Here is a 23,425-nt window from a genome sequence, read left to right as displayed (position 1 = left end):
TCTCTCCAAACAGGAAGCAGACGCATCATCTGAGGATTTGGACGATTTACAAAATGCTTCTTCTCAGATAAAAGTTGTATTTATCATATTTCAAAAGTGCCGCATTCTGAAGATTGTAAAGATCATACCGACAGCAGCAGCACAACCTGCTGCGGTTTTTGCTTCGACCGACTCTAGCTCTTTCTCACTTTTCCATTAACTGTGAAAATACCAATAATGCCGCCGACGGAGAGCAGCGTTATCGGCATCCCATTACCCGCGGAGTAAATCACAAACACAAGGCAGGTTTCTTGATAGAAAGGCTCAGCAGCTGCTTGCTGGAGCAGCCTGGGCTGCGTCATAATGGGCCACACTCCTCTGCTCTCTGAAAAGCTAATGGATTTCATTCATCAGAAGGCAAAATTGCTCAGACAAAACTTTCGCACTTTCTGCCTCTCTCACTTTGACACAAAGCAGACTCAACACACATGTATTCATCTACCTACCTAGTTATATGCTACGAGCTCTTATAATTCCCTTGTGTGAGAGGGATGATGGCTATGATGAATACGGATGACAGAACACCGAAGCACAGCTACGAGACGTGAAAAACACTCGCGCTGAGACAGTCTGGCACATTCTTGTTCGAAAAAGTTTTGCCCTCAATAAGTGAACTTAAAATGAATTTTAATCGTGCATTCACTCCTCACAGCAAGCTGAAAGGATGAGGGCTAATCTGCCATTTGGCTATTCACATAAACCATTCCGGAGAGGTTTTCCGATATTATCTGCATCATCAATAATTGTACAACCCAGCTATAAACCACTTCATTCATTAAAACAAATTGGATTTTTCTGTGAATAACTGCAAAACAAACTGAATGCCGAAAGCGCTGAGATACCCGCTGAATGCACTATAATATGCATTCATCTTCGCCGGTGTCATGAGATGAGACTAGTCTAAAGGGACCTTGACGGGAAAACAGGCCGTGCATTTGGAGGACTTGGGATCATATTTGCTTTCATTGTGTGAAGAAGGTAACATTTATTACTAATATAGAGAAAATATATATAGTGAATTAGAGGCACCTTTGGTGGAGTTAATTTGAACGCAACCGGGTCAGGCCATTATTTACCGGAGTTAAGCTGAAGGAATATGAGGCTTCAGCAGACTAAAGTATACATTTTAGTGTAAAAAGCCCTCTTTGTGCTACTGTCCTTCCACCACTGGTCGCTAAAAAACATAGAGGGAAATCTCTTCCCTAAAAGAATGCAAGATTGGAAAATTCCTGCTTGATTTGACTAAGGCTGAGTATCAACACACGTTGTTTTTTCTGTCTTTTTTCAAATGTTGCCAATGACGAGAGACCGTACGATGCAACCTGAGTTCAGAGCGTTTCAAGTTGAAAATGCCAGAGCTTTCGTGCCAGAAAAAAAACATGCTATATGGACACTCAGCATAAGGAATATCTGTATTGTAGTTCAAGGAGCTGGCAGGCATGTGTGCAATACCCTCCCATCACCATAACCTCTCTGTGGGGCTCAATTACAGAAATTACAAATATTTAATGAAATGAACAAATGTTTTCTCAAGGGTATTTATTAAATAATTTACGAAAAAATGGTGTTGACCCAACCGAAAGGAGAGAGGAAAAACTACAACTTGAAAAAACAGCATTCTGCAAGACTCTGGGGCACCTTAAAGCCAGGGGGAATGCACCAATCATCTCTCGCCTGACCACAGGGAATTAGTTGGAACTAGTTACCCTTTATATGCTGCGTGGTGTATTGGGTATGTGCCACTGGGGAGCTCGGCCAGCCAGCAGAGCCAGCGAGAGTGCTGTATGTCATGTAGGTTTTAATACGCCACGATTGGATTTTAGTTCTGATTCGGGCGTCCAGACAGCGATAGACGGTACAGATAGAACCCTCGCAGCTCTGGCATGGCTGGACAAATGAAACAACAACAAGTGAAATGTCTGCAAACGGGCGGTAAACCGATCAATTCGTTGATAGAATTAGGTTTTGATAGTGGTTTCAAGTTATTGACATTTGATTGTATAAAACTCCCAAAACAAGGGTGACTAATTGGAATTACTTCACTGGCAGAATTTTGAGCCTTAAAAGTATTGATGGTGGAAAGAGAGACTGTGTTACTATTTAAGAAAGACGGGTTTTTGCAGAGTATTGCTCTGGTGCCCATTGGGGGTTTAATCTAATCCCTGTTGTCTGTGACATTCTCATCCTCCTTTTCAATATTTTAGATCAGGATACCTTTAACTTCAGCACGGCAGGTCCTCGCTTATCAGGAACAAAAAAAAACCCTGCTAATTTCAAGGTTCAGTGTAAGTGCGGTGAATGCGTCGACAACCTTTTCTTATGTCGTCTAAACGTTGCCTGCAAATGCTGTTAAGCATAATTGCATAGAGGTGGGTGGAGAGCGGCGAGGTTGATGGCAGGAGACAAATGGGAGAACGGTGTTTCTCGTAGGTGTGAAGGTGATCTTTGGGTTTGTATCGGCTCATACCGAGCATCTGCCGAGCAAAATTAACCTATTTTGAGGGTTTTATCATTCATGATTCTGAAGCAGCTGCGATCAAATGTTCGGTGGTAAGAACACAAGGACCATTAGAATGAATTAACTGGACACCATGAGCACTCATACAAGTTCATGGCGATGTGGTAGTTGTACTGGTCTGCTGTATCAAACACATTCAAGTGTCGCAAATACACGTTTTGACCAAAGGTGTCAAGATGGGGATAGGATGTTAAGTGGTTAACAGGCTGGAGGAGATCTATCTAATTCTTATGCACAGAAACACACACAAACATATATATATATATATATATATACACACACACACACACACACACACACACACACACATACATATATATATATATAAAAATAAATAAAAGCATGTAATACCTCTGGAAAGCTTCTTCCTTCCTTCTGCAAGAAGTAATTCTTCTTAAACTCATAATAGGTGTTGTACTGATTCCAAGACTGGAGAAAGTCAAACCTACAGGAGACGGAGGGAAGAACAGGCTGATGAAGAAGAGGCTCTGCAATATCTGAGAGGAAAGTTACTGATAAATAGTTCCTAAAAACCGAGATGTGACGGGCGCGACAGATTTATTTCTGGTTAGGACACTTACCGCGGATCATTCTTGGCACGGACACCGGCCTCGAACTTAAGACCGTTCCTCGCGACGTACTCGGCCAGCTTGTCTATGACCGGCTGGGTGTCGGGTGGTGGGGGGATGATGGCTGCCGATGCCGGTGCGGATACTTGAGCTTCGGGTTTCGAACTGTTTTTCGCAGGGGAAATGAAAGATGGTAAGATGAGGGAGACGTGTTTACCCGTCTACTTGCTCTATCAAACTACAGTGTTTCATTTAAGTGATATCTCAGACCCCTATGCTTAGAGCAAATAATGCAAATTTGGCTTTTTAGTAAAAAAACATTGACTCAGCTCACTGGAAACTAGTATCTGTCTTGATACGGTTCTTCAATAGAATGACTGAATCACTACACAGTTTGTTTATAAAAAATGGTTCATGGTGCTTGATTTTTGACCAAGCAAAAATACGAAGAACCCTACAAATTCAATGACATCTAAAAATGTCACAGAAACTATCAGGAGATGGTATTACACCGGGATGTCCATTAGTTCCTACCTGGTTTCTGGTACAACAACAGGAGCAGCAGAGCTGACGAGCTGATTAGTTTCAGATGGGGCGGGTGTAGTTCCCAGATTAGGCAAAGCCTCAGAAGATGTTGGGGGAGCCATGACAGCTGCGGGCATACTGTTATAGTAGGAGCTGGCATCTATCCCTGGGGGAGGCGGAGCCAAGCAGAACGTTCCATCAGGAAGCATGTAGTACCCGTAGTATATCGCCGCTGCATTCGCTGTAACGAAATGAGGAAGACAGTGTTACATGAATTTCCTTCCAGCAATGCTTCAAGTGTACCTGACGCACAACGAATCAAAGTGATTGTGTGTGTGTGTGTGTGTGTGTGTGTGTGTGTGTGTGTGTGTGTGTGTGTGTGTGTGTGTGTGTGTGGGAGGTTGTATGAGGGAACATCTATGCTTTTTTTTCAAAGCCACAAGACTTTATGGAAACCTCACAGAACACAGGACTCGCTGGTGTGTTTCTCCAAACTGGGCGCAGGCCAACCGCTATCTACTGTTGGAAGTACGGAGAAACAATTGTTTAATGTGAAATGATGGTGCTCTCACAACAGCTAAGGGATGATTGACTAATTCATTCCAGAGTATGGTCATGGCAAACCTTCTGTATTTATTTGTGTCCATTTCAACCTTGGTGAAGAACATCAACAGGCCAGGGAAAAGTCATCTGCCATTGGAAATAGAAACTGTCAAAAGCAGGTTTGTTTAGTGAGCATTTGGCATATTTGTCACCGCATTGACATTACATTTTATGGCAAAGATAAAGCCTTTTATGACGCAGCAATGTTTCCCTTTCGAGGTATTAAGTTGACCTCACACCCATGGTTTGTCTCTATTTACTGTAAACATAAAAGTGAGCTATCTGTGGTGGTTTTGTACACGCCGGCACACAACCTGCAAAACTTGAACATGAAACCAAGTGACAAAAATGATTCAAACCGAGCTAATTACGGCGAGTGCTATTGCAGGAGCTTGCGTTAAGATTTTCCTGACCTTAGTTTTGACAGCGTATATTTCTGAGAGTGGAGGCAAAATGTAAACAGCTTCAAATTGGCCTCTGGACTGCAGCACATCCGTGTGGTTGCTGTGGTCAAACCTCAAGAATTAAGTGGTGTGGATGTGTTCACGATACAGCTGTGATGGGCTTTTTTTTCCCCTTGTCCTGTTCACTGTCAAAGCTATGTTTTGGTTTTTATGTTGCGTTTAATACGTCTGTCGCAGTAATTCATTTAAATCAGCGGTGGGAATATAAATCAAGACCTGCGTGCGAAAGGGTCATCTCGCCTATCAGCGGGTTTCTATTACAAAGTTTCTTTATTGGAGAATGGGGAAGAGGAGGGGTGGAATACAGGGACGAGGACAAAATAAATGGCCAGTGTCAAAACGGAGACAGTGCGATAATAACACATTAGTCACTGAGGTAGTTGACTTTAATGACACGTCCAATCTTCTCTGGTAAGGAAAATGGAAAACCACAGCAGCAGCTTTCATTTAAAAACGTGACATATGCTACAGTTAAGATAAAGACTAAAGATGTAGAAGTGGAAGGTCAAAAAGGAAATTTAGGTGATTGGTTGGTCAGATAGATGAGATGGATGATCAGATCGCTTGATATATTTCATAGATTGACTTGAATGTTGAAGTTAATAAGTACTTTCGGGGCTGCTCTTATCGTAGGGTCAGATGGAGTGATTAAAGACAGTAAATTAAGGGAGACTATCCAGTACAGAAGAGATAATGGAGCAACTCGTTATCCACGCCCTGTATTAACATCATAAGTGGCAAGAGGACAAGGGAAAGCGTTCTCATTGGACCATGGATGGGCAAATTAGCAGACCCCCATTTTCAGCAACAATGCATATCGCTCATCCACAGCCAATTTACTCATATCAACAGCCCCATTCCTGCAGCAAATATCAGGTCAAAGGACATCCTCCATAACTGTTTCAGAGACGAATAAATTGCAGTAATGGACAAGTGAACACTCACGGGTCAGTGGGGGCCAATGCCCATGGGTTTATTTATGCAACCATTTCAGGGGAGGACGAAGACGTAGATGAAATAAGTACTTAAGAATAAGATGACTAATGTAGAGTGTGTGTGTGTGTGTGTGTGGGGGGGGGGGGGGGGGGGGAGAGATTGCAGGTCAGCAATGTGTGCAACATAGAAGTGGTACACATCATCTGAAAGCTGGGAATCTGGAGATGAACTTGCAGCTCAGCACTGTGTGTGAAACTGTTCTGGTCATGAATCTGTAATAAACATTACATTGTGTTTAGGCGTGCATTTAAATGAGTAGATCGTATGGTAAAGGTTTAGAACAGTATGATGGAAGTATTTGGTGGCCTTTCCCATGCTTCATCGCGTATCATACGTTGTTGCAGCAACTTTTGGGTCGATATCATTTGTTACACTAAATTGCTGCAAGCTTTAACCTTTTTTGACCGGTCGAGAATTTAAGAAAATAGTCATAATTCATTCCAAAATCCCACATTAAGACCCCAAGACTTAGGAAAAATGGTCTCACTACAATGAAATGGCTATGTGGACTAACATCATCCCACATGAATACGACCGGGCTCATAGGATCCACAAGTCACAGCTTTCCAGACATACCCAAAGAAAACATTTTTAAAATCGGCAAAAATAACACTTTCTATCTACAACGCATGAATGAATGCGATTGTCATGAAGTGGGCGTGTCTGTAAAGGGGAGACTCGTGGGTACCCATAGAACACATTTTCATTCAGATATCTTGAGGTGAAGGGAGCACTGTGAATTTGGCCATGCCAGTTTTCCTTCACCAGAATGTTGCCTAACTAGCGCGTTACTCAGCCTCCTTCCCGTTTGAGCCACTACAGCCTCTGAGATACCGTGAAGTCAGATCTTTAACCTCTTTTACAGAAAGAGGTTGGAAGCATTAATTATTGTTCTGAGGTGTATTCCTGTATATCCGTCTAACTTACTATGCATGTTGGGCGTTTGTCAAAGCGTGTGGGAGTGAAATTCTTGAGTAGGACTATGATGAGTGTGCTTACAATATTTAAAAGATCTCACTCTACCTTTGACGTAATATACACAGTTTCAAACACAAAGCAGAAGAGTTAAAATCTGTAATTCGTTGTGTTTTGGTTGAGATGCTGTATTTGTTGCTCGTGTGTCACAAACCTTGTTAGACGCTGGCGGACAGTCTAATCGAAATGTCGCGCACACCAAGAACACGCATCAATTTAAGTCTGATCTGACCCAGAGCACAGGTGGACCCGAGAGAAGGTTCAGGTCAAGTCCTTTGCTGAAAGGTGCCTTTGTATCAATAATAGATTATGGTCAGCATTAATTAGTGGTGAGCGTTATTGAACAACCCACAGTGGCAGAACGCTTTCAGCAGAAACAACAAAACCTTTTTCAAAAATGTGCCAAAGGCATCCTCAGGGGAGCTGTTGGCTCTGTATGTAAACTGGTGAGGACCCGGGCTTGTTTTTGATGTGCTGGAGAAGACACTGCAGACCTTTTAGGTCCTGGAACAATGAAACAACACAGCTATGATGGTTATAAAGTGGGACTTGCCATGCCCACCCTATTCACTTCGATAGAACTGGCACCGATGCAAAATTGGAAAGACAGTCACGATGACGTAATTCCTTCTTTTTATAAAATTCCCTGTTGCAGCGCATGTGAATGACAACAGCTGTTGCCTAGCAATGCCATTCCGGTCCATACTCACGGTCGGCGGTGTACTGCGCTGGTGTGCTGGATACAGCCGGGTCCGTCACGTCTTCTGCTTTGGTCGCCACTGCTGCTGTGCCGTTCCTCTCCTGTCGGGCTTTCCGTACAAGTGCTGCCAGAGGATGGTCTGGGTCCATTACTTTAAGAGGCTGCAGAAGAAGAAAGCTGGTTTGGTAAAGATCGGCATCACACCATGATGATGTTGTTTTTCTGGAAATGAATACTAAAGCCATTGGAGCATTATAGGAGATGCAGAACCATTTTAGAGTAATATTATAATGCATACACCAAATATTCAAAGCTGTGAAGTCAGAAACCATGAAATGCAGAGTACTATTTCAGAGTTACATACAGAATTTAATAGTTAACGGCATAAAATATGAACTATAAAGCATTAGTAGAAAATTGGAGTGGCTGATAAGAAATGGAAAGCGCTACTGATGGGAAGCAACTGTCACACAGCCTACAATTAAGAGGAGCTCATTATGTTTTAAAAACAACAACATGCTTCTTACTGCTCTGTCAAAGGCTAATGACTCTCCTGACAATGTACATGAAAACACTGACAGCATGAAGAAAATAGTTATTAAGACAGTGCAGTAACAGACACGGGCAGTGCTAACAGCATGTAGCTGTAATTCACATGGCAGGCAGCGGTCGCCTACCAGTCGGAATTTGCAGCATACATTTTCAGTTTGAGGGTGTTTTTCTTTGACTTATTCAAATGTTCTGGAGATGCACGGTTTTCACAGCATAGCGTCACAACATAAAGTAGCCCACTGTGTCCAACAGGTAAAGCTAAATTACCTTCACCAGCTCCTCCAGACGAGAGCACCTTTTAGGAGCAAACAGGCTGGGATGGAGGTAACTGCCATCCCCATCATCATCTGAATCATCAGAGTTGGATTCTACAGCAAGAAAGCAGCAACAACAAAAAAAAGAACAAAGTAATGAATATATGTATGAACAAGTGATTAACATCATGATTAATTCAGAGCGTTGATGTATTCGACTGCATTATCTTGTTCTGTTCGATTGCTCGTGTACAACAGATGTGATACTTCTGCATTAATTACAGTACGCGATCATTCTCGACAGCGGCTGCTTTCTACAACTCACCCTGCGACTGCTCTTGCTTCTTGGCGGAGATGAGGTTGTATCGACCTTCCTTCATGGCCCGCAGGATGTGTCTGTAGTAAGGGTTCAGGTAGTGGTCGAAACGAAGAAAGTCAAACTGGGAGTTACCGGACTGCTTAGCTTTCAGCACAATCTCAAACTGAGCGCCCTGCTGAGATACAAAGTTGGCTGTCCTCTCGATGATGTTATGGGTCTTGATGGTTGCCGGCTACAAAGAAAAAAAGTCAAACAATTTGCATATGCTTTAAACTGAACATATCTTAATCCCCAGTAATGTAATCAAAACTTGGCTCAAACGGTGCAGCGGTGTTAGTAAAAGTGTGTGATGTACAAGCAATTCCTATTTAATGCGATGATGGCAAATGTACACGCGATAGTAGAGTGTGCTGCTGAATGTAGTGCATGGGGAATTAAATGGGTAAACTCCCATTCAAGTTCACAATCAAAAGGGGGGGGGGGGGTAAATCGGCTTTGTCTTGCTTTAAGCCATCATTATTATTGGCCTTTAAAAATCGCTTTACCGCTACAGTTTACCAGCCCTTTGAGTCAAGTGAGTGAACCTGACGGCTGCACATTACATCAGAATGCAGTACACACTTCATGAATGGCTACTTCATACTAAGGACACTTTTTTTTGGCCCGGAGGCATTTTCATGCCCGGCATTCTTCTGTTCGTTTCGATGACATTAATAATTAAAGTACACATGGGGTGAAAATATGCGAAACAAGAAATGATCCATTACTCATTCATTAGTGTATCCCTTGTGTGCCTTTAATGATTAACCAGTCATAACCTAGAGAGTGCAGAAGAAGCGCAGGAGTATCCGAAGAGAAGCCACATATCTCATCAAGATGAAAGACCAGGATTGTGTTCCACGCTGCCAAGGCCCTGACATACGAGGGCCTTTCGCACTTAAGCCATTAATAAGTAAGAAGGGGACGTGCGTAATACTTGTTTTATGTTGACGTGGCACACACAAGGAAAGCGTCTCACTCTAATCTGAGACATTTGTTGCACATCACATTACGTATTATCTCTTGTGACCACTGTCGGTAAATGCCATTACAATAATTGTATTTTAACAGAAGATCCTATCAACAACAAACGGTGTGTCTGCATACTTGTTCGTTAGTGGTCTGAAATGAATCACAACGTTCCCGTTAGATTCTTTGACACAAGTCAGTCCCTTTCTAGAACTATCAGATTACAAAATGAGAAAAAAAAAAACACACACAAATGTACTTAAAACATAATGAGAGACACACTGCACTGAAATGAGAGAAGGATATTCCCTCATAATCTAGCTTATACGATATGCATATATGCTCTGTGTTTATGCACAGGGGTGTTTTGACTGTTTCATACCCAGCATGCCGTACACTGAATATGCACACAGCCCATGCAAAAAAAGCTCGTCTGTCTTCTCATGCATAAAGAGAGCAGCTGAGGAGAGTCATTGAGGGTTTTGGTTGCGGTCTGGCCGGGTCCAGAGGGAACACAGAAACACCCGATAGAACAAAACAGCAATGCATTTCAAATTGTTCTCTCAATGTTTTCTTGCCTGTTGTTATCATTGGATCTTATGTCAATATGAAGCATTGCATATTTGTGTTTATGTATATTTCTTCATACGGCAAATATGTGCTGTTTTGTAGCAAAAATGTGGTAACAATTCTGGCACACACACAGGATACACGCTATGTCGACGTACTCACATATTATGTTTATGTGTTGTGTATATATAAACAGTGTATGAGCGCACAGTAGGGCATCAACATCAGTGGGGATATTTAATACTCACCAGTTCCACATCAGGAGGGATAGCGAGTCCCGGCAGAGCAACAAACGGTTCCTCGCTCTCCTCCGGCTCTACTTCTTCTGTGATGTGAAGAGACGAGTAGGGCGAAGAGAACGAGATGAACTTGTGTTAGTCATTTGTAATGAAAGGTAAATAGACCCTGCTGGATGGATATATATATATAAACATTTTAAAGATGGGTGAACCACATGCCCCCCAGCATTCTATCCAATATACAAATAGATCACAGAACAGTACTACTCTTCATCCTCTGTTCCTAACCTCTGTTTGCGCAGCAATGAAGGAGAACAGCTCCTCAATTCAAAACATTGCATCTATGGGAAAACAAATTATCCAGCCTTCCCACAATTCCTGTGGATTTCACTTGGCATGTCGTGTAAGGTGGGTCACGGGCCTGAAAGCCAAGCACTTTGCACGTGTTCACTCAATCTTATGTCACGTCTCAACTCCAGTTTAGCGATAATATAATGGCCCTTCAAACAGGGTGCCCAACAATTTTCTTTCTTTTTTTGCCACTGTCCCGAAAATCATTTAAACCACTCTGAAGTCCGTGTAAAGCATGACAAATTCTAAATGTTATTATTTTACTTTGTTATAGTACTTTATAAAAAATTAGTTTTCTTCATAAAAACACACAATTCAAATAATAATAAGGTAATTAAAGTTTTTTTTTTTTTTATTGATTAAAACAAATCTTGTCATTAGTAGTTTTAATGATGTATTATAAGCTGCTTAGAGCATTGTGTTAAGAAGATAAATGAGTCATAATTCATCTCTAATATATATTTATGTTGTGAAAAACAAACAACTGTAAGTTTCTCACCAACATTACATTTTACGAGATTACATTTGGACACATCACGTTTTAATTTACCTTTACCCAATAGAACATTATCAGAGATCGGCATTAATGCCGATGTCCTGATTGCATATTTTACTGAATATTGTCGGATAATGATCAGTCAGTAAAACTTCATTTCACACTGCGATGGTTAACGTTAAACTGTTTAATTAATCTGCGGTTCACACTCATGCCGAACCGTGCATTGTGGTGGGGGACATTTTCATGATTTTGTATTTGTGAAAATGTCGAGAAGGAAAGTGAAAATGTGACAACAAACTGTAGCAGGGATTGATTCAACTGAAACCAGCTCCAACTGTTAATGGCCAGTGTGACATGACCCTTATTGACTTATTCCCAAAGGACAAAATTGTACTCTCATCTGGAGTTTTGGCAGATGTAGTCATACTCTGGAATGGCTCGACAATCTCCCCAGAGAGAGGCATTTAGTCTCCATAACTGTCAGGCCACTGGCTGAGACAAAGTGCTTCCAGCTATCTCTACATCAAATATTAAAAGTCGCGTGTGTGTGTGTTTGTGTGTGTGTGTTTGTGTGTGTGATATGAATGGATGACAACCAGAGCCGACGCTGGAGTTCACAGGTGATTAGCTGTCTAAATGTCAAACCTCCTACCACTCATGGCTAGAATTTAAAAAACATTTTTTATGCAACAACCGCAGGGCCTCAACAGAGGGTTGTTACAAAGAGTTATAGTTACGTTTTATGGTATCCTTCTGTTATATTGAATTATACATTAGTATGTTTGATACTGCGTCCGCCGCAGGCACAAAATGTACTTTGGCAGCCCCCTCGAGGCAGCATATTTGCAGATGGATTAGAATTGTTTAAAAATAAGAAATGAAAAAAAGACGACATGGATTAGAAATGGATTTGACAGACCTTCTGTGTTCTTCACAGCAGAAGACAAAAATTCAAAACTCAAGCAGCTCGGTTTGCAAAGCACCATTCTGTGAGTTAGCGCCACGGTTAAAAGCTTTGTTTCGCTCTTCTGGTTTTGTGTATGCACGCGTGAGTACTGTGGCAGCCGGGGTGGGCGAGCCCAGGGAGTAGTGATGGCAGGAAGGTACTACAGACTACCAGAGAGAAATGGATTGCACTTTGCACACGCCCCCTTAGTGCCAGCAGGCAATCAGCGCAACCAGGCACACCTGAGAGAGCCGGCCAGGGGAGCTTCATGGGCGGAGATAAAAGGAGAAGGAAGATGTGAAGTCGGGGGAAGTAACTTAGGTGAAACCATTCAAGACGGTGAGAGATTGTGAGACTACTTAGCCAACGACCCTGGAACGGAAGACTACCCCCACTGGATTGCCCCCGGCTACTGACCCCTGCTTGGAGGAGAACGACGCCCCTGCCCCATCCCTGGACCGTACGAGAATTGCGCCTTGTGTATCAGACCCCGGAACTGCACCTAGACCCTTCTCTTGCTTAACGGACTTGTATTGGCTGTGTGGCTGCTGTGTCGTTCCCAATATCCCAGTAAAGTATTTCATTGCCACGTCTTTACGTCTCCGTGTCTTTATAAGTATTGCATATTGTCCAGTAACACCCCTGACCACCCCGGGGCTGTTACATTGGTGGAGAATGTGGGCATTCTAACCCGCTTCTGGACAATATCTAATATTTATATTACGCGTCGTATCGACATCAAAATGTCCGCGCCCAACCCTGTGCAGGAGCTTCTCGCAGGTCTCATAGCCAGCAATGCGGAGACTCAGAGGAGGCACGAAGAGGCACTGCAGCTGCAAGTACAAATGCTGCAACTTCAACAGCAAACACAGCACCAACACCACCAGCAAATGGAAAAATATATGGAGGTGCAAACCAACCAACAGGAAGTGAAACGACTGGAGCGAGTGAATCCCTCGCGCTTCCTGGTCAAACAAACAGCCAGTGACGAAGTGGAAGCTTTCCTTCTGACTTTCGAAATCACGGCAAAACGTGAACAATGGCCCGAGGAACGGTGGGCAGACTTGATCGCTCCTTTTTTGACGGGCACCGCGCAACGGGCGTACCAAGACCTAGCCAATATTTCACCCGTCACCTACGCAGCACTGAAGGAGGAAGTGCTTCAGCGTAGCGGGGTGACTCTTCTGACAAAAGCGCAGCGGTTTCATGAGTGGAATTATGATGCCACCCTCTCTCCAAGGGCGCAACTGTATGATATCACGCGGATCACTACCGCCTGGCTGATGTCGGAGCCCCTCTCCTTTCCCCCCCTTGATCGGGTAATCATGGATAAATTACTGAGGTCATTACCGTTTGAAGCAAAAAAATTGGCAGGACAAAAAAATCCCCGCAGTCTCGAGGAACTGACTGAGGTAGTGGAGGGCTGGCAAGCGGCGCAGGCTCTGGTGCGGGGGGGAAGACCGCCCAAGATGGAAATATCCCCCCGGCCCCGACTGTTGAAACATGGAGATTCCCCACGAGAGCCGGCCATGAGGACCCCTCCCGTGGAAACCCCCCAGCGCAGATCCCTGTTAAACCCCGACACCCGCAGGTGTTATGACTGTGGGGAGATGGGACATATTGCCTGGAACTGCCCACAGCGGGGGGACGCCCCCATGCCCACAGCTAGCGAGACTAGTCACCCCTGTGGACTACTGACCACCTGTTGGGCCCAACAGGGCGATTTGGCCCCCCTCACCCCAGTACGAGCGAACGGGCATGACGCGACCGCCCTGGTCGACTCCGGCAGCGCCGTCACCCTCGTCCGCCCCGACTTCGTCGAGCTACCCTATCTGAACAGTACCGTATCAGTCACCTGTATTCACGGGGAGACCAGAGACTACCCCACCGCGATCCTAGAGCTTCACACCACCCAGGGGAAGAGCACCGGACCGGCAGGGGTGGTACCCGACCTACCGGTGGACCTCCTGATCGGAAGGGACTCCACTGTCTTCCCGGGGCTATGGAGAGGCCTGGCCAACGGGAAGAAAGCCCCACCACGAAAACCACACCGCACACCAGGAAAGTTGTGTGGGTTCCAGGGGGCCGACCCCCTGAGCTCCACGTCCCCCCTCTCAGAAGGCGCCGCCAGCGCCGCCGTCCGGGCCGCGGAAGCCGCCATCCGTCCAGCCAGGGAGGAGGACCCTCTTCCAGCCCCCGAAGAAAGGGATCCAAGCCAGGCCAGTGAGGACGCCTGGGCTGATTTGTTCCCACTAAACCCCGAGGACCAACCCCTGCCTGCCCCTCTAGCGGGACGCTTCGGGACCGCCCAGCTGGAGGACGCCAACCTCCAAAATGCCCTGCGACAGGTGTCCGTGGTGGACGGCAAACCCATGGATGGGGTAAGACAACTAATTTACCCTCACTTTGCCATTAAAGCTAATCTGTTGTATCAAGTGGTAATGAAGGACGGGGCACCCCTTGAGTTGTTATTGGTGCCCCGCCCTTTTGTGTCGGTGGTGCTCCAGATGGCCCACACCCACCTGTTGGGGGCCCACCTGGGGGTGGAGAAAACCCTGGACAGAATCAAGGCCCGGTTTTACTGGCCCGGGGTGAAAAAAACGGTGGAGGACTACTGCCGGAGCTGTCCGGACTGCCAGCGGGTCGCCCCCCAGCCGCACCATCGCAATCCGCTGATCCCCTTACCCATTATTTCAATTCCCTTCAGTAGGATTGCGATGGATTTGGTGGGACCCCTCCCAAGGTCCAGTAAGGGATTCCAGTACATCTTGGTGGTGCTGGATTACGCCACTCGCTACCCCGAGGCCATTCCCCTTCGGACCATGGCCACCAAAGGTATTGCCAGGGAATTAATGATGTTATTTTCTCGTGTAGGCATCCCGGACGAGATCTTGACTGATCAGGGGACCCCCTTCATGTCAAGAATCATGAGGGACCTGTGCGGGCTAATGAAGGTAAACCAGTTAAGAACGTCGGTATACCACCCGCAGACAGACGGCCTAGTAGAGAGGTTTAATCAGACCCTGAAACGGATGCTCCGGAAAGCCATGGAGGCAGACGGACGTAATTGGGATCAGCTGCTCCCTTTCCTCATGTTCTCCATTCGTGAGGTTCCCCAGGCCTCCACGGGATTTTCCCCCTTCGAGCTGCTGTACGGAAGACGGCCCCGGGGACTCCTCGACCTGGCCAAAGAGGCCTGGGAACACCAGCCATCACCCCACCGTACGCTGGTGGAACACGTGGAAGAGGTAAGAGAGAGAATGGCAACAATTTGGCCGATGGTTCGAGAACACATGGCCGAGGCCCAGACTGCCCAAGCCCGGGTCTACAATAGGGGAACCCAGCCCAGAGAATTTAGCCCGGGGGACCGAGTCCTGGTATTAGTCCCCACATCTGAGTGCAAATTCCTGGCTCGGTGGAATGGACCCTATGAAATAATGGAAAAAATAGGAGAAGTGAACTACAGGGTAAGACAACCAGGGCGACGACATCCAACAAAGGTGTATCACATTAACCTGCTAAAAAAATGGGTGGCCCGTGAGGCCCTATTTTCCCTCTCTCTCTCTTCCCCTCCCACCACAGGAAAGACGGAGGCAGTAGAGGTCCCCATGGGAGAGCAGCTGACCCCCAGCCAAAAGCAAGACCTCCGCGAGCTAGTGGACCGATTCCGGGACGTCTTCTCCCCAGAGCCGGGGTACACCGACCTCATCCACCATCACATACATACCGAACCTGGGAAGAAGGTACGTCTCAGGCCGTATCGGGTGCCAGAAGCCAGGAGGACCGCCATTGAGACAGAGGTACGCAAAATGTTGCAGGCGGACATAATCGAGCCCTCCAGAAGCGAGTGGTGTAGCCCCATCGTCCTCGTCCCCAAACCTGACGGCTCAGTCAGGTTCTGCAATGACTTCCGCCAGCTCAACCAGATCTCCAAATTCGACGCCTACCCGATGCCACGAGTGGACGAGATGATCGAACGGGTAGGGAGTGCCAGATTCATTACCACCCTGGACCTCACGAAGGGCTACTGGCAAGTGGCCTTGGCCCCCGAGGCCCGAGAGAAGACAGCCTTCGCCACCCCCGAGGGGCTGTACCAGTACAAACGGCTCCCCTTCGGTCTCCACGGGGCCCCACCTACCTACCAGAGGCTGATGGACCAAGTCCTTCGGCCCCACCGAGAGTATGCCGCGGCGTACCTAGACGACATCGTCGTACATGGGGAGGAGTGGGGGACCCACCTGCGTCGGGTCGACGCCGTGCTCCGAGCCCTGAGGGGAGCGGGGCTAACAGCTAACCCCAAAAAGTGTCGCCTCGGCCTCCGAGATGCGGATTACCTGGGGTACACCATTGGGCGAGGTTGCGTCAAGCCCCAGGTAGGGAAGGTCGAGGCGATCCGGGAATGGCCCCGCCCCCGCACCAAGAAACAAGTAAGGGCATTTATTGGACTGGCGAGCTATTACAGGCGATTTGTCCCCCACTTTTCCTCCCTTGCAGCTCCCCTGACGGACCTAACAGGAAACCGGCTGCCAGAGCGGATCCAGTGGACAGCAGAGACAGAGGAGGCCTTCGAGAACCTCAAGAGGGTGCTGTGTTCAGAACCAGTGTTGGTGACCCCGGACTTTGAGAAACCGTTGGTGGTCCAGACCGACGCATCAGAGACCGGGGTAGGCGCCGTCCTGGCCCAAGTACAAAATGGTGAGGAACACCCGATAACATACATCAGCAGAAAACTCTTGCCCAGGGAACAGAAATATTCCACAGTGGAAAAAGAATGCCTAGCCATCAAGTGGGCCCTGGGCGAGCTCAAATACTACTTATTGGGACGAAAGTTCACTCTGGTCACCGACCATGCCCCATTGGTATGGATGTCAAGAAATAAAGAAAATAACGCCCGGGTCACCCGCTGGTTTCTGTCTCTGCAGCCCTATGCCTTCTCTGTCGTCCACAGATCCGGTGCCGCTCACGGAAACGCCGATGCCTTGTCCCGCAGGGACGCCTGGTGTTCCTGGAGCAGTCCTCCCCCCAGGTCAGATTTAAGGGGGGGGGTGTGTGGCAGCCGGGGTGGGCGAGCCCAGGGAGTAGTGATGGCAGGAAGGTACTACAGACTACCAGAGAGAAATGGATTGCACTTTGCACACGCCCCCTTAGTGCCAGCAGGCAATCAGCGCAACCAGGCACACCTGAGAGAGCCGGCCAGGGGAGCTTCATGGGCGGAGATAAAAGGAGAAGGAAGATGTGAAGTCGGGGGAAGTAACTTAGGTGAAACCATTCAAGACGGTGAGAGATTGTGAGACTACTTAGCCAACGACCCTGGAACGGAAGACTACCCCCACTGGATTGCCCCCGGCTACTGACCCCTGCTTGGAGGAGAACGACGCCCCTGCCCCATCCCTGGACCGTACGAGAATTGCGCCTTGTGTATCAGACCCCGGAACTGCACCTAGACCCTTCTCTTGCTTAACGGACTTGTATTGGCTGTGTGGCTGCTGTGTCGTTCCCAATATCCCAGTAAAGTATTTCATTGCCACGTCTTTACGTCTCCGTGTCTTTATAAGTATTGCATATTGTCCAGTAACACCCCTGACCACCCCGGGGCTGTTACAGTACGTACAAATGACCGACTCCATACTTGTCTGAGATCGCCGAACTTAACTATCTGACTCGTTTGTGAGCGATGTGTTCTCACCACATTCCCTGTTAGCGTCGTCCTCCACGGTGGGCTGAGAGGGATCATAGTAGTCGGCGCTGTATTTGAAGGCCACTGCAGTGTAGGTGCCTTCATCAGCCAGAGCCTCACTCAGACGTTTGTACTCCTCCTCTGAGGGAAAAAGACAACACACAACGAAGAAACATTTACAACAATGGTTGACGATCATTCATTATTTTTTTCTTCTTTATTTTCTTTATTTATTTTATTTTATTTTTTTAAATCAGATTGCAGAAATTGACCACGTTTTTCTATTTTGATGTAGCGCTGCACAACTCAAAAACATCCACTCCATAACATCCACCTATGAGGAATAATGTATCATACTGTGCACCTATAGTTTGTTTTGTTTGGCTTGAATCGGTGGATGAGTTGGTAAACTCGGAGCACTTTCCACTTTTGTTCGGTATCTTTTCATTCAGAGGAGGAAATTGCGAAAAGCCACATAGGAAGAAGGTCCTGCAGAAGGTTGCATCTGTCCAAAACTCAATGAGGCAACCCACTGCGCTGCTAGCCCAACTCAGGTCGAGGTTGAATCACGTTACACACTGATGCCTCTGAGAACCCCTTGGTACTAAACGAGAGTCTCTGTAGATAAAACAGGTTGATACTATCCAAAGTAAGCTATTTGGCTATTGTGACCAAAACACAGGCATTCTATGATTATTGGCATTTATATGTTTGGACATTTATTATATAGTAAGAATAACAACATTAAAATATTCTATTCTAAATGATCTAGTCCTTGTAGAAGCACCCTGCGCAACAGGAAAGACAGAAAGAAAGTCACTCACCGGTTGCTAGACAAATACACATGGAAACTAACCCTTTCCTATTGAAATTCATGGCAAACTTTGTCTTATAAAAGAAGCAAGGGCAAAATTGCCACTAAAAATATCAATATTTCTAATGCTTTCCTCCTGCTGTCCCTTCAGTGGACAGATGGGTAATAGCCTAAGTGAATGGGGTCAGGCCTCCAGCTTCAAGGGCAAACCAGCCTGGAGGGATGAACCTTCTGCAGCGAGTGAGTGTGTGTGTGTGTCTGACACAAATAATTAGCTGTCTCATTCTGTCCTGTCAATTTGGGCATAAGACGCCATATTTCACATGAAACTGTGGCTTATCAATTCAATTGCGGTCATTAAGTCTGTCTTTCAGAAGGGTGCTTTGTCATCAAAACAGCCTGTTTCATTATAATGTAAAACGACTGAGATGCAAGTATCTAATGGTTGAAAGCGATTTCCATAGAAATGGCAGCTGTTGAGCTCAGAGTCAAAGCCTGTCCTTTTTAAAGGAGATGAAAAGCTGAAGATTGCCTTGGAGGGGGCTGGAAATCATGACTTAGGAAGCCTAGATTGAAGTATACACCAAATGGTAAGATTCTATCTTTACAGACAGGTTTGTCAAATTGGTGTTCGTCTATTTTAAAGTGTTAATAGAGGACACTTAGATTAAAGACTTCCTGGGACACTGATTCAAACACTGACTGCCTGACAAGAGAGTGACCGTTTTAACTTTAAAAGTGGAGACAGACATCAGTGATAAAAGGCAGAAATAAACACCAGAGTTACGAAGATTTGGGAGCTTTTTGAGTTGACAGAGGCCATGCAGCTGCGTACTGTTGGCAGTATTTGTGATTTGTTACGGCTTGACCTGCAACCTTGGCTACCACAGACTTATTTGAAGATCAGTGACATCGAAAAGGTTCAGCCTGCAGCCAATGGGAATTAATATCTCCAAGCATCTCGCCATTTGTAAGGATCACATCATGACATCATGACATCATGCCAGTAAGAAAAAAAGCAACACTTGCCAATATTTACGATCATATACCACTGAAACAACATGTTGCAGCAATTTAAAAAGTTTCGTTGAATGGTAAATAATTAGTATGAATACATATGTTCATAGAAGTGCATGTGCACGGAGTATATTGTACACAGTAAACAACAATAGTTAATTTTAAGAAGACATGACCTACTTCATTTCTGTCACATTTACCTCCCTTTGAATTTCTAGAGTCAAAGCATGTATGTGGGTAGTGAAGTTATCTCACTTTGTGTTTAATATACATGTAATTACGTTTGGTCAGGACTTTGCTGTGGCTCACTGCCCCGTCTCGTCATGAGATGATGGGGGTGAAGGATCGTAATGCCGGATGATTGATGGGCCCACGAAAAGTCGAACAGGATTAGTACATCGTCTGCTAGCTAGCTGCCCCCATCAACCAACGATGACTAATTCAAGAAAGAGTCACATTAATGTGCGGCACAAGTGTGTGTTGAGTTTCCGATATAGCACCCCGCCCACCTTGTCTGGCCTCCTCTTCCAGCAGGTCGGTGTGCAGAGCCAGGTACCTCTCCTCGTCGCACAGCGCCTCAATCCTGGCCTCCTCCTCCGACAGCTGGTAGGATGTATTCCAAGACCCGCTGTCGTACTCTGAAAGGTCATGTAAGTGACCGCGCCCATCGTATCTGTCGGATGGTAACGAGGATTAGAGAGAAGGAAGTCGACAAAGCTCTTTATACACAATATGGACCTACTTACCGAGGGATTGGGTACGAAAACCGCAGATTTACATTAAAAAACAGCTCTACCGTAAAATACTTAAAGTTAGAATGTATCAAAATACACAGTATAATAACGCACTAATTAAGTCCTTGGGCTTAATTGTCGATAGTGCTCTTAAGATACCTAGCAAGCTCTCTGCTGCTTATTTCCTTCGTGGACAAGTCTTACAAACCCACAACCAAAAGAAAAACAAACGAAAAAGAAAACAAACAAAGCAACTCGCCTCTTACCTTACAGGGTTTCAATTCCCCCCCTGTAACACTCATCACTACATCTACATCTGCAAAGAGAGTTACATTCATCACACAAACCCGAGCACATAAATACCTATCCGCAAGAACCCAAATGGACGACATTTTCCAGGGTTCGTCCCTCTACGGCACTTCCCAGTTGCGGTTTCTTCACGAAGACAAAGAAACGGGGGTGCTGTGTGGTTGGCATTCAGGGTTTGGCCGGACCCCTTAAGCCTACCTTGCTGGGGGGGAAAACTGGGTTATGTGATAAAGACACACATATAAAAGGCTGTACAAATGAAACACAAGTTGGGCCACCACAGATCAAGGTGATTCAAAAAATAAAAAAAGGGAAATGCGCTATTTTAAGGTTGGAGTAACTTATGATGTGCTCTGCATGGACGTGGCAATAAAACATTACTGCATCGCATGCAGCCACAGTTTTGTAGCAAAGTTAAAAAGCACCTACGAACCCTTTTTTTAGTCAGTCGAACCTCATTGTTTCACATAGAGATATTTTGAATCACCTTAACTGCTGCAACTTTAGTCTTGGTTAGAATTTGCTCTGGCCTTGTGGACTGTGGCACTGTAGAGCACAAACCCACGTCCTCTCGCTTTGTGTACGCTAAGCTTTTACTGCAAAAACTCAATTTGAAAAAAGGACAGAGAGAAGGACACATCTTCTGTGTTGTACTCCATTTTGACTGCTAGTTGTATTCTACCAATAAGTAGGCCTATGCCTGGGTTTCCAGAGGAAATTCTCCCCAACATGTCAAGATGCAAAGTCCACCTCAAGCTAACATTTAAACATATTTTGTCTCTAAATTAGACGTCATCGCCAGTGTATGAGGAACACAGCACAAACTACTGCTGCAAGATAAAAATAGCTCTGCAACGAACCCTTCATGAAGGTTACAATGTTTCCTTTCTGTTTCAACATGCAGTGGTGTCCATGTACACATGTTGTATTATACCGCAGTAGTATTAGCTGGTGTGACTGATACATTGGCAACTGAGTGTATAACCGTATAGATAGTTCAGCATCATGGCTAATGTTAGCAAAGACTATCAGGAGTTTGCATCTTCACACGTTATTCTAGAAACATCAGATACCATTTGTTGTCAGTTTCAAAACATCCAAAAAACAAGTTAACAAACAGGAAATAAAACATTCGTCGCCAGTTGCAGGTGTTCCCAAGCGTCTGCAAGACAAAACTCCCAAGTGGTCCCTTGAGTTGTGAGGCTAACAGTAAGGATAGATGGTTAGCATAATGTTTCGGTCTACGTTTGTTCAACCGACCTATCAATCATGATGTTCTTCTCTCCCATCCATGGGATGAGATGTTTTCCGTGTTCATGGTAAAGCGCCCTTTCGTCGTCTGGAAACAGTTTGCAGGCATATCCGAACACCAAGAGGTCGGCGTATTTATCACTGTCACTCACATCCTTCTTCACCGGTTTGTTGTTGTGGTCCTTCTTTGCCGCTCCGCGACGATACATCTCCCAATTAGTCGTGAAAACAAAATGACTAGCGAAATAAAATAGTTGTAACAGTATAGTGACGGATTTATGAGAGCCAAATAGCCTTTATGTGGTCCAAATGTTACGATAACCCGTGGCGTTGTACCCCAAAACTAGATTATACGTGCCGTCTGGCGCCATGTTGGAAAGGAAGCAAATGCACTTGTGTATCCAGTCCGCACTTACGAGAATTTGTCTGCATTGTTAAAATGAACCCTAATGAGAAACAATTATATTTAAAAATATATGTTAATTTGTTTAGGCCGTATGTGTTATTCAAAAGTAAAAGAAAGTGCATATGAGTTGTATTTCTGCCAGCGAAGTCGTTTGTCATTGCTCGAATGTGCTGGTGGTGAATTGATCAACCCAACATTACATCTGCACGAGGAGCGTTAAGGGTCAAAGGCATGAGTGCACTTGGGTTTAAAGATATTCATATTACCCTGGATAAAGTTATTGTTTGTAAAATGAACTGAAGGACAGAGTGTATGCATGTGTACATAAATAGAGCTTTAGATTTAAATCAGAAACATAGTAATCGTCAGGCAGGCTGTGTATAATCAACACTGCAGTGATGGGCATATCTATCCCTGTTTTATGTTCATTCTATGTCTATTTTTCTTTATTGTAAATCACTTAACAGTTCAGTAAAACTCATGTACTCTTCATTACTGCTGACCATATTGCAATTTCTTAATTATTTTAGATGTTTTCAATAGATTCTTCCAAACTCCCAAGACAGGCAATATTTGTTTGTATATATGTTTTCTTAAACAAAATTCAGTATACAAGAGCAAGCATTAGCTTAAGTGCAATGACAACTGTGCAACCGTTTCATTGTGTACAATATTTTTGGAAGAGGAGATAGATAGATAGATGGATGGATGGTAATGGAAATGTAAAGTCATTAACAGTGCAGGTATTGCAAATGTAAGGTGATTAAAAAGGAATTAAAAAGGAAAACCTGCACAAGACTAATGATTAGGATAAGGATAATATAAAATTCAAACTGAAGATGAATATATGAACAAATATTCAGATTGTGCATACAGCTATAACAAAGCCAATAGCTTACAGCCCAGCTAGAGGTGATTAAAAAGTAAAAACAGCAGAAGAATGGTGAAAAATGTGGGGGGAAAAAAGAGATAGACAGTAAGTGACAGTCCAGTAGCCTAATGACAGTATGCATTACACCACACCATTGCAGCAGTTGGATTGTCATGTGATCGGGTAGGGGAGACTTTCTGCAGTCTGTCTGTTGAGCAG

At 45.1% G+C, this 23,425-nt stretch overlaps 1 protein-coding gene across 3 annotated transcripts in view; it reads right to left on the bottom strand.

The window, feature by feature from the left end:
- sfswap (splicing factor SWAP) overlaps nt 1-22,293 on the bottom strand; it is a 45,995-nt gene extending 23,702 nt beyond the window's left edge. For 2 of the 3 annotated variants that reach the window (XR_013772803.1, XM_079289312.1), the window contains exons 1-10: nt 21,939-22,293; nt 20,145-20,308; nt 17,814-17,945; nt 10,341-10,417; nt 8,521-8,746; nt 8,209-8,309; nt 7,400-7,550; nt 3,661-3,892; nt 3,139-3,291; nt 2,909-3,002 (exon numbers count right to left, since the gene is read on the bottom strand). Coding sequence is in view for 2 of the 3 variants with exons in the window: in XM_079289312.1 (XP_079145438.1) it covers nt 2,909-3,002; nt 3,139-3,291; nt 3,661-3,892; nt 7,400-7,550; nt 8,209-8,309; nt 8,521-8,746; nt 10,341-10,417; nt 17,814-17,945; nt 20,145-20,308; nt 21,939-22,138 (1,530 nt within the window). In the remaining variant the exon portion in view is untranslated. Of the gene's footprint in view, nt 1-2,908; nt 3,003-3,138; nt 3,292-3,660; nt 3,893-7,399; nt 7,551-8,208; nt 8,310-8,520; nt 8,747-10,340; nt 10,418-17,813; nt 17,946-20,144; nt 20,309-20,732; nt 20,881-21,938 lie in introns of all 3 variants that reach the window. The other variant, XM_079289313.1, reaches the window with a different exon arrangement.
- Nucleotides 22,294-23,425: the final 1,132 nt, after the last annotated feature.

Source organism: Melanostigma gelatinosum (assembly GCF_949748355.1).
Source record: "Melanostigma gelatinosum genome assembly, chromosome: 18".
NCBI classification, from domain to species: domain Eukaryota; kingdom Metazoa; phylum Chordata; class Actinopteri; order Perciformes; family Zoarcidae; genus Melanostigma; species Melanostigma gelatinosum.
The sequence above is the reverse complement of the archived record's forward strand: the minus strand, read 5'-3'. Positions and strand labels throughout refer to the sequence as shown.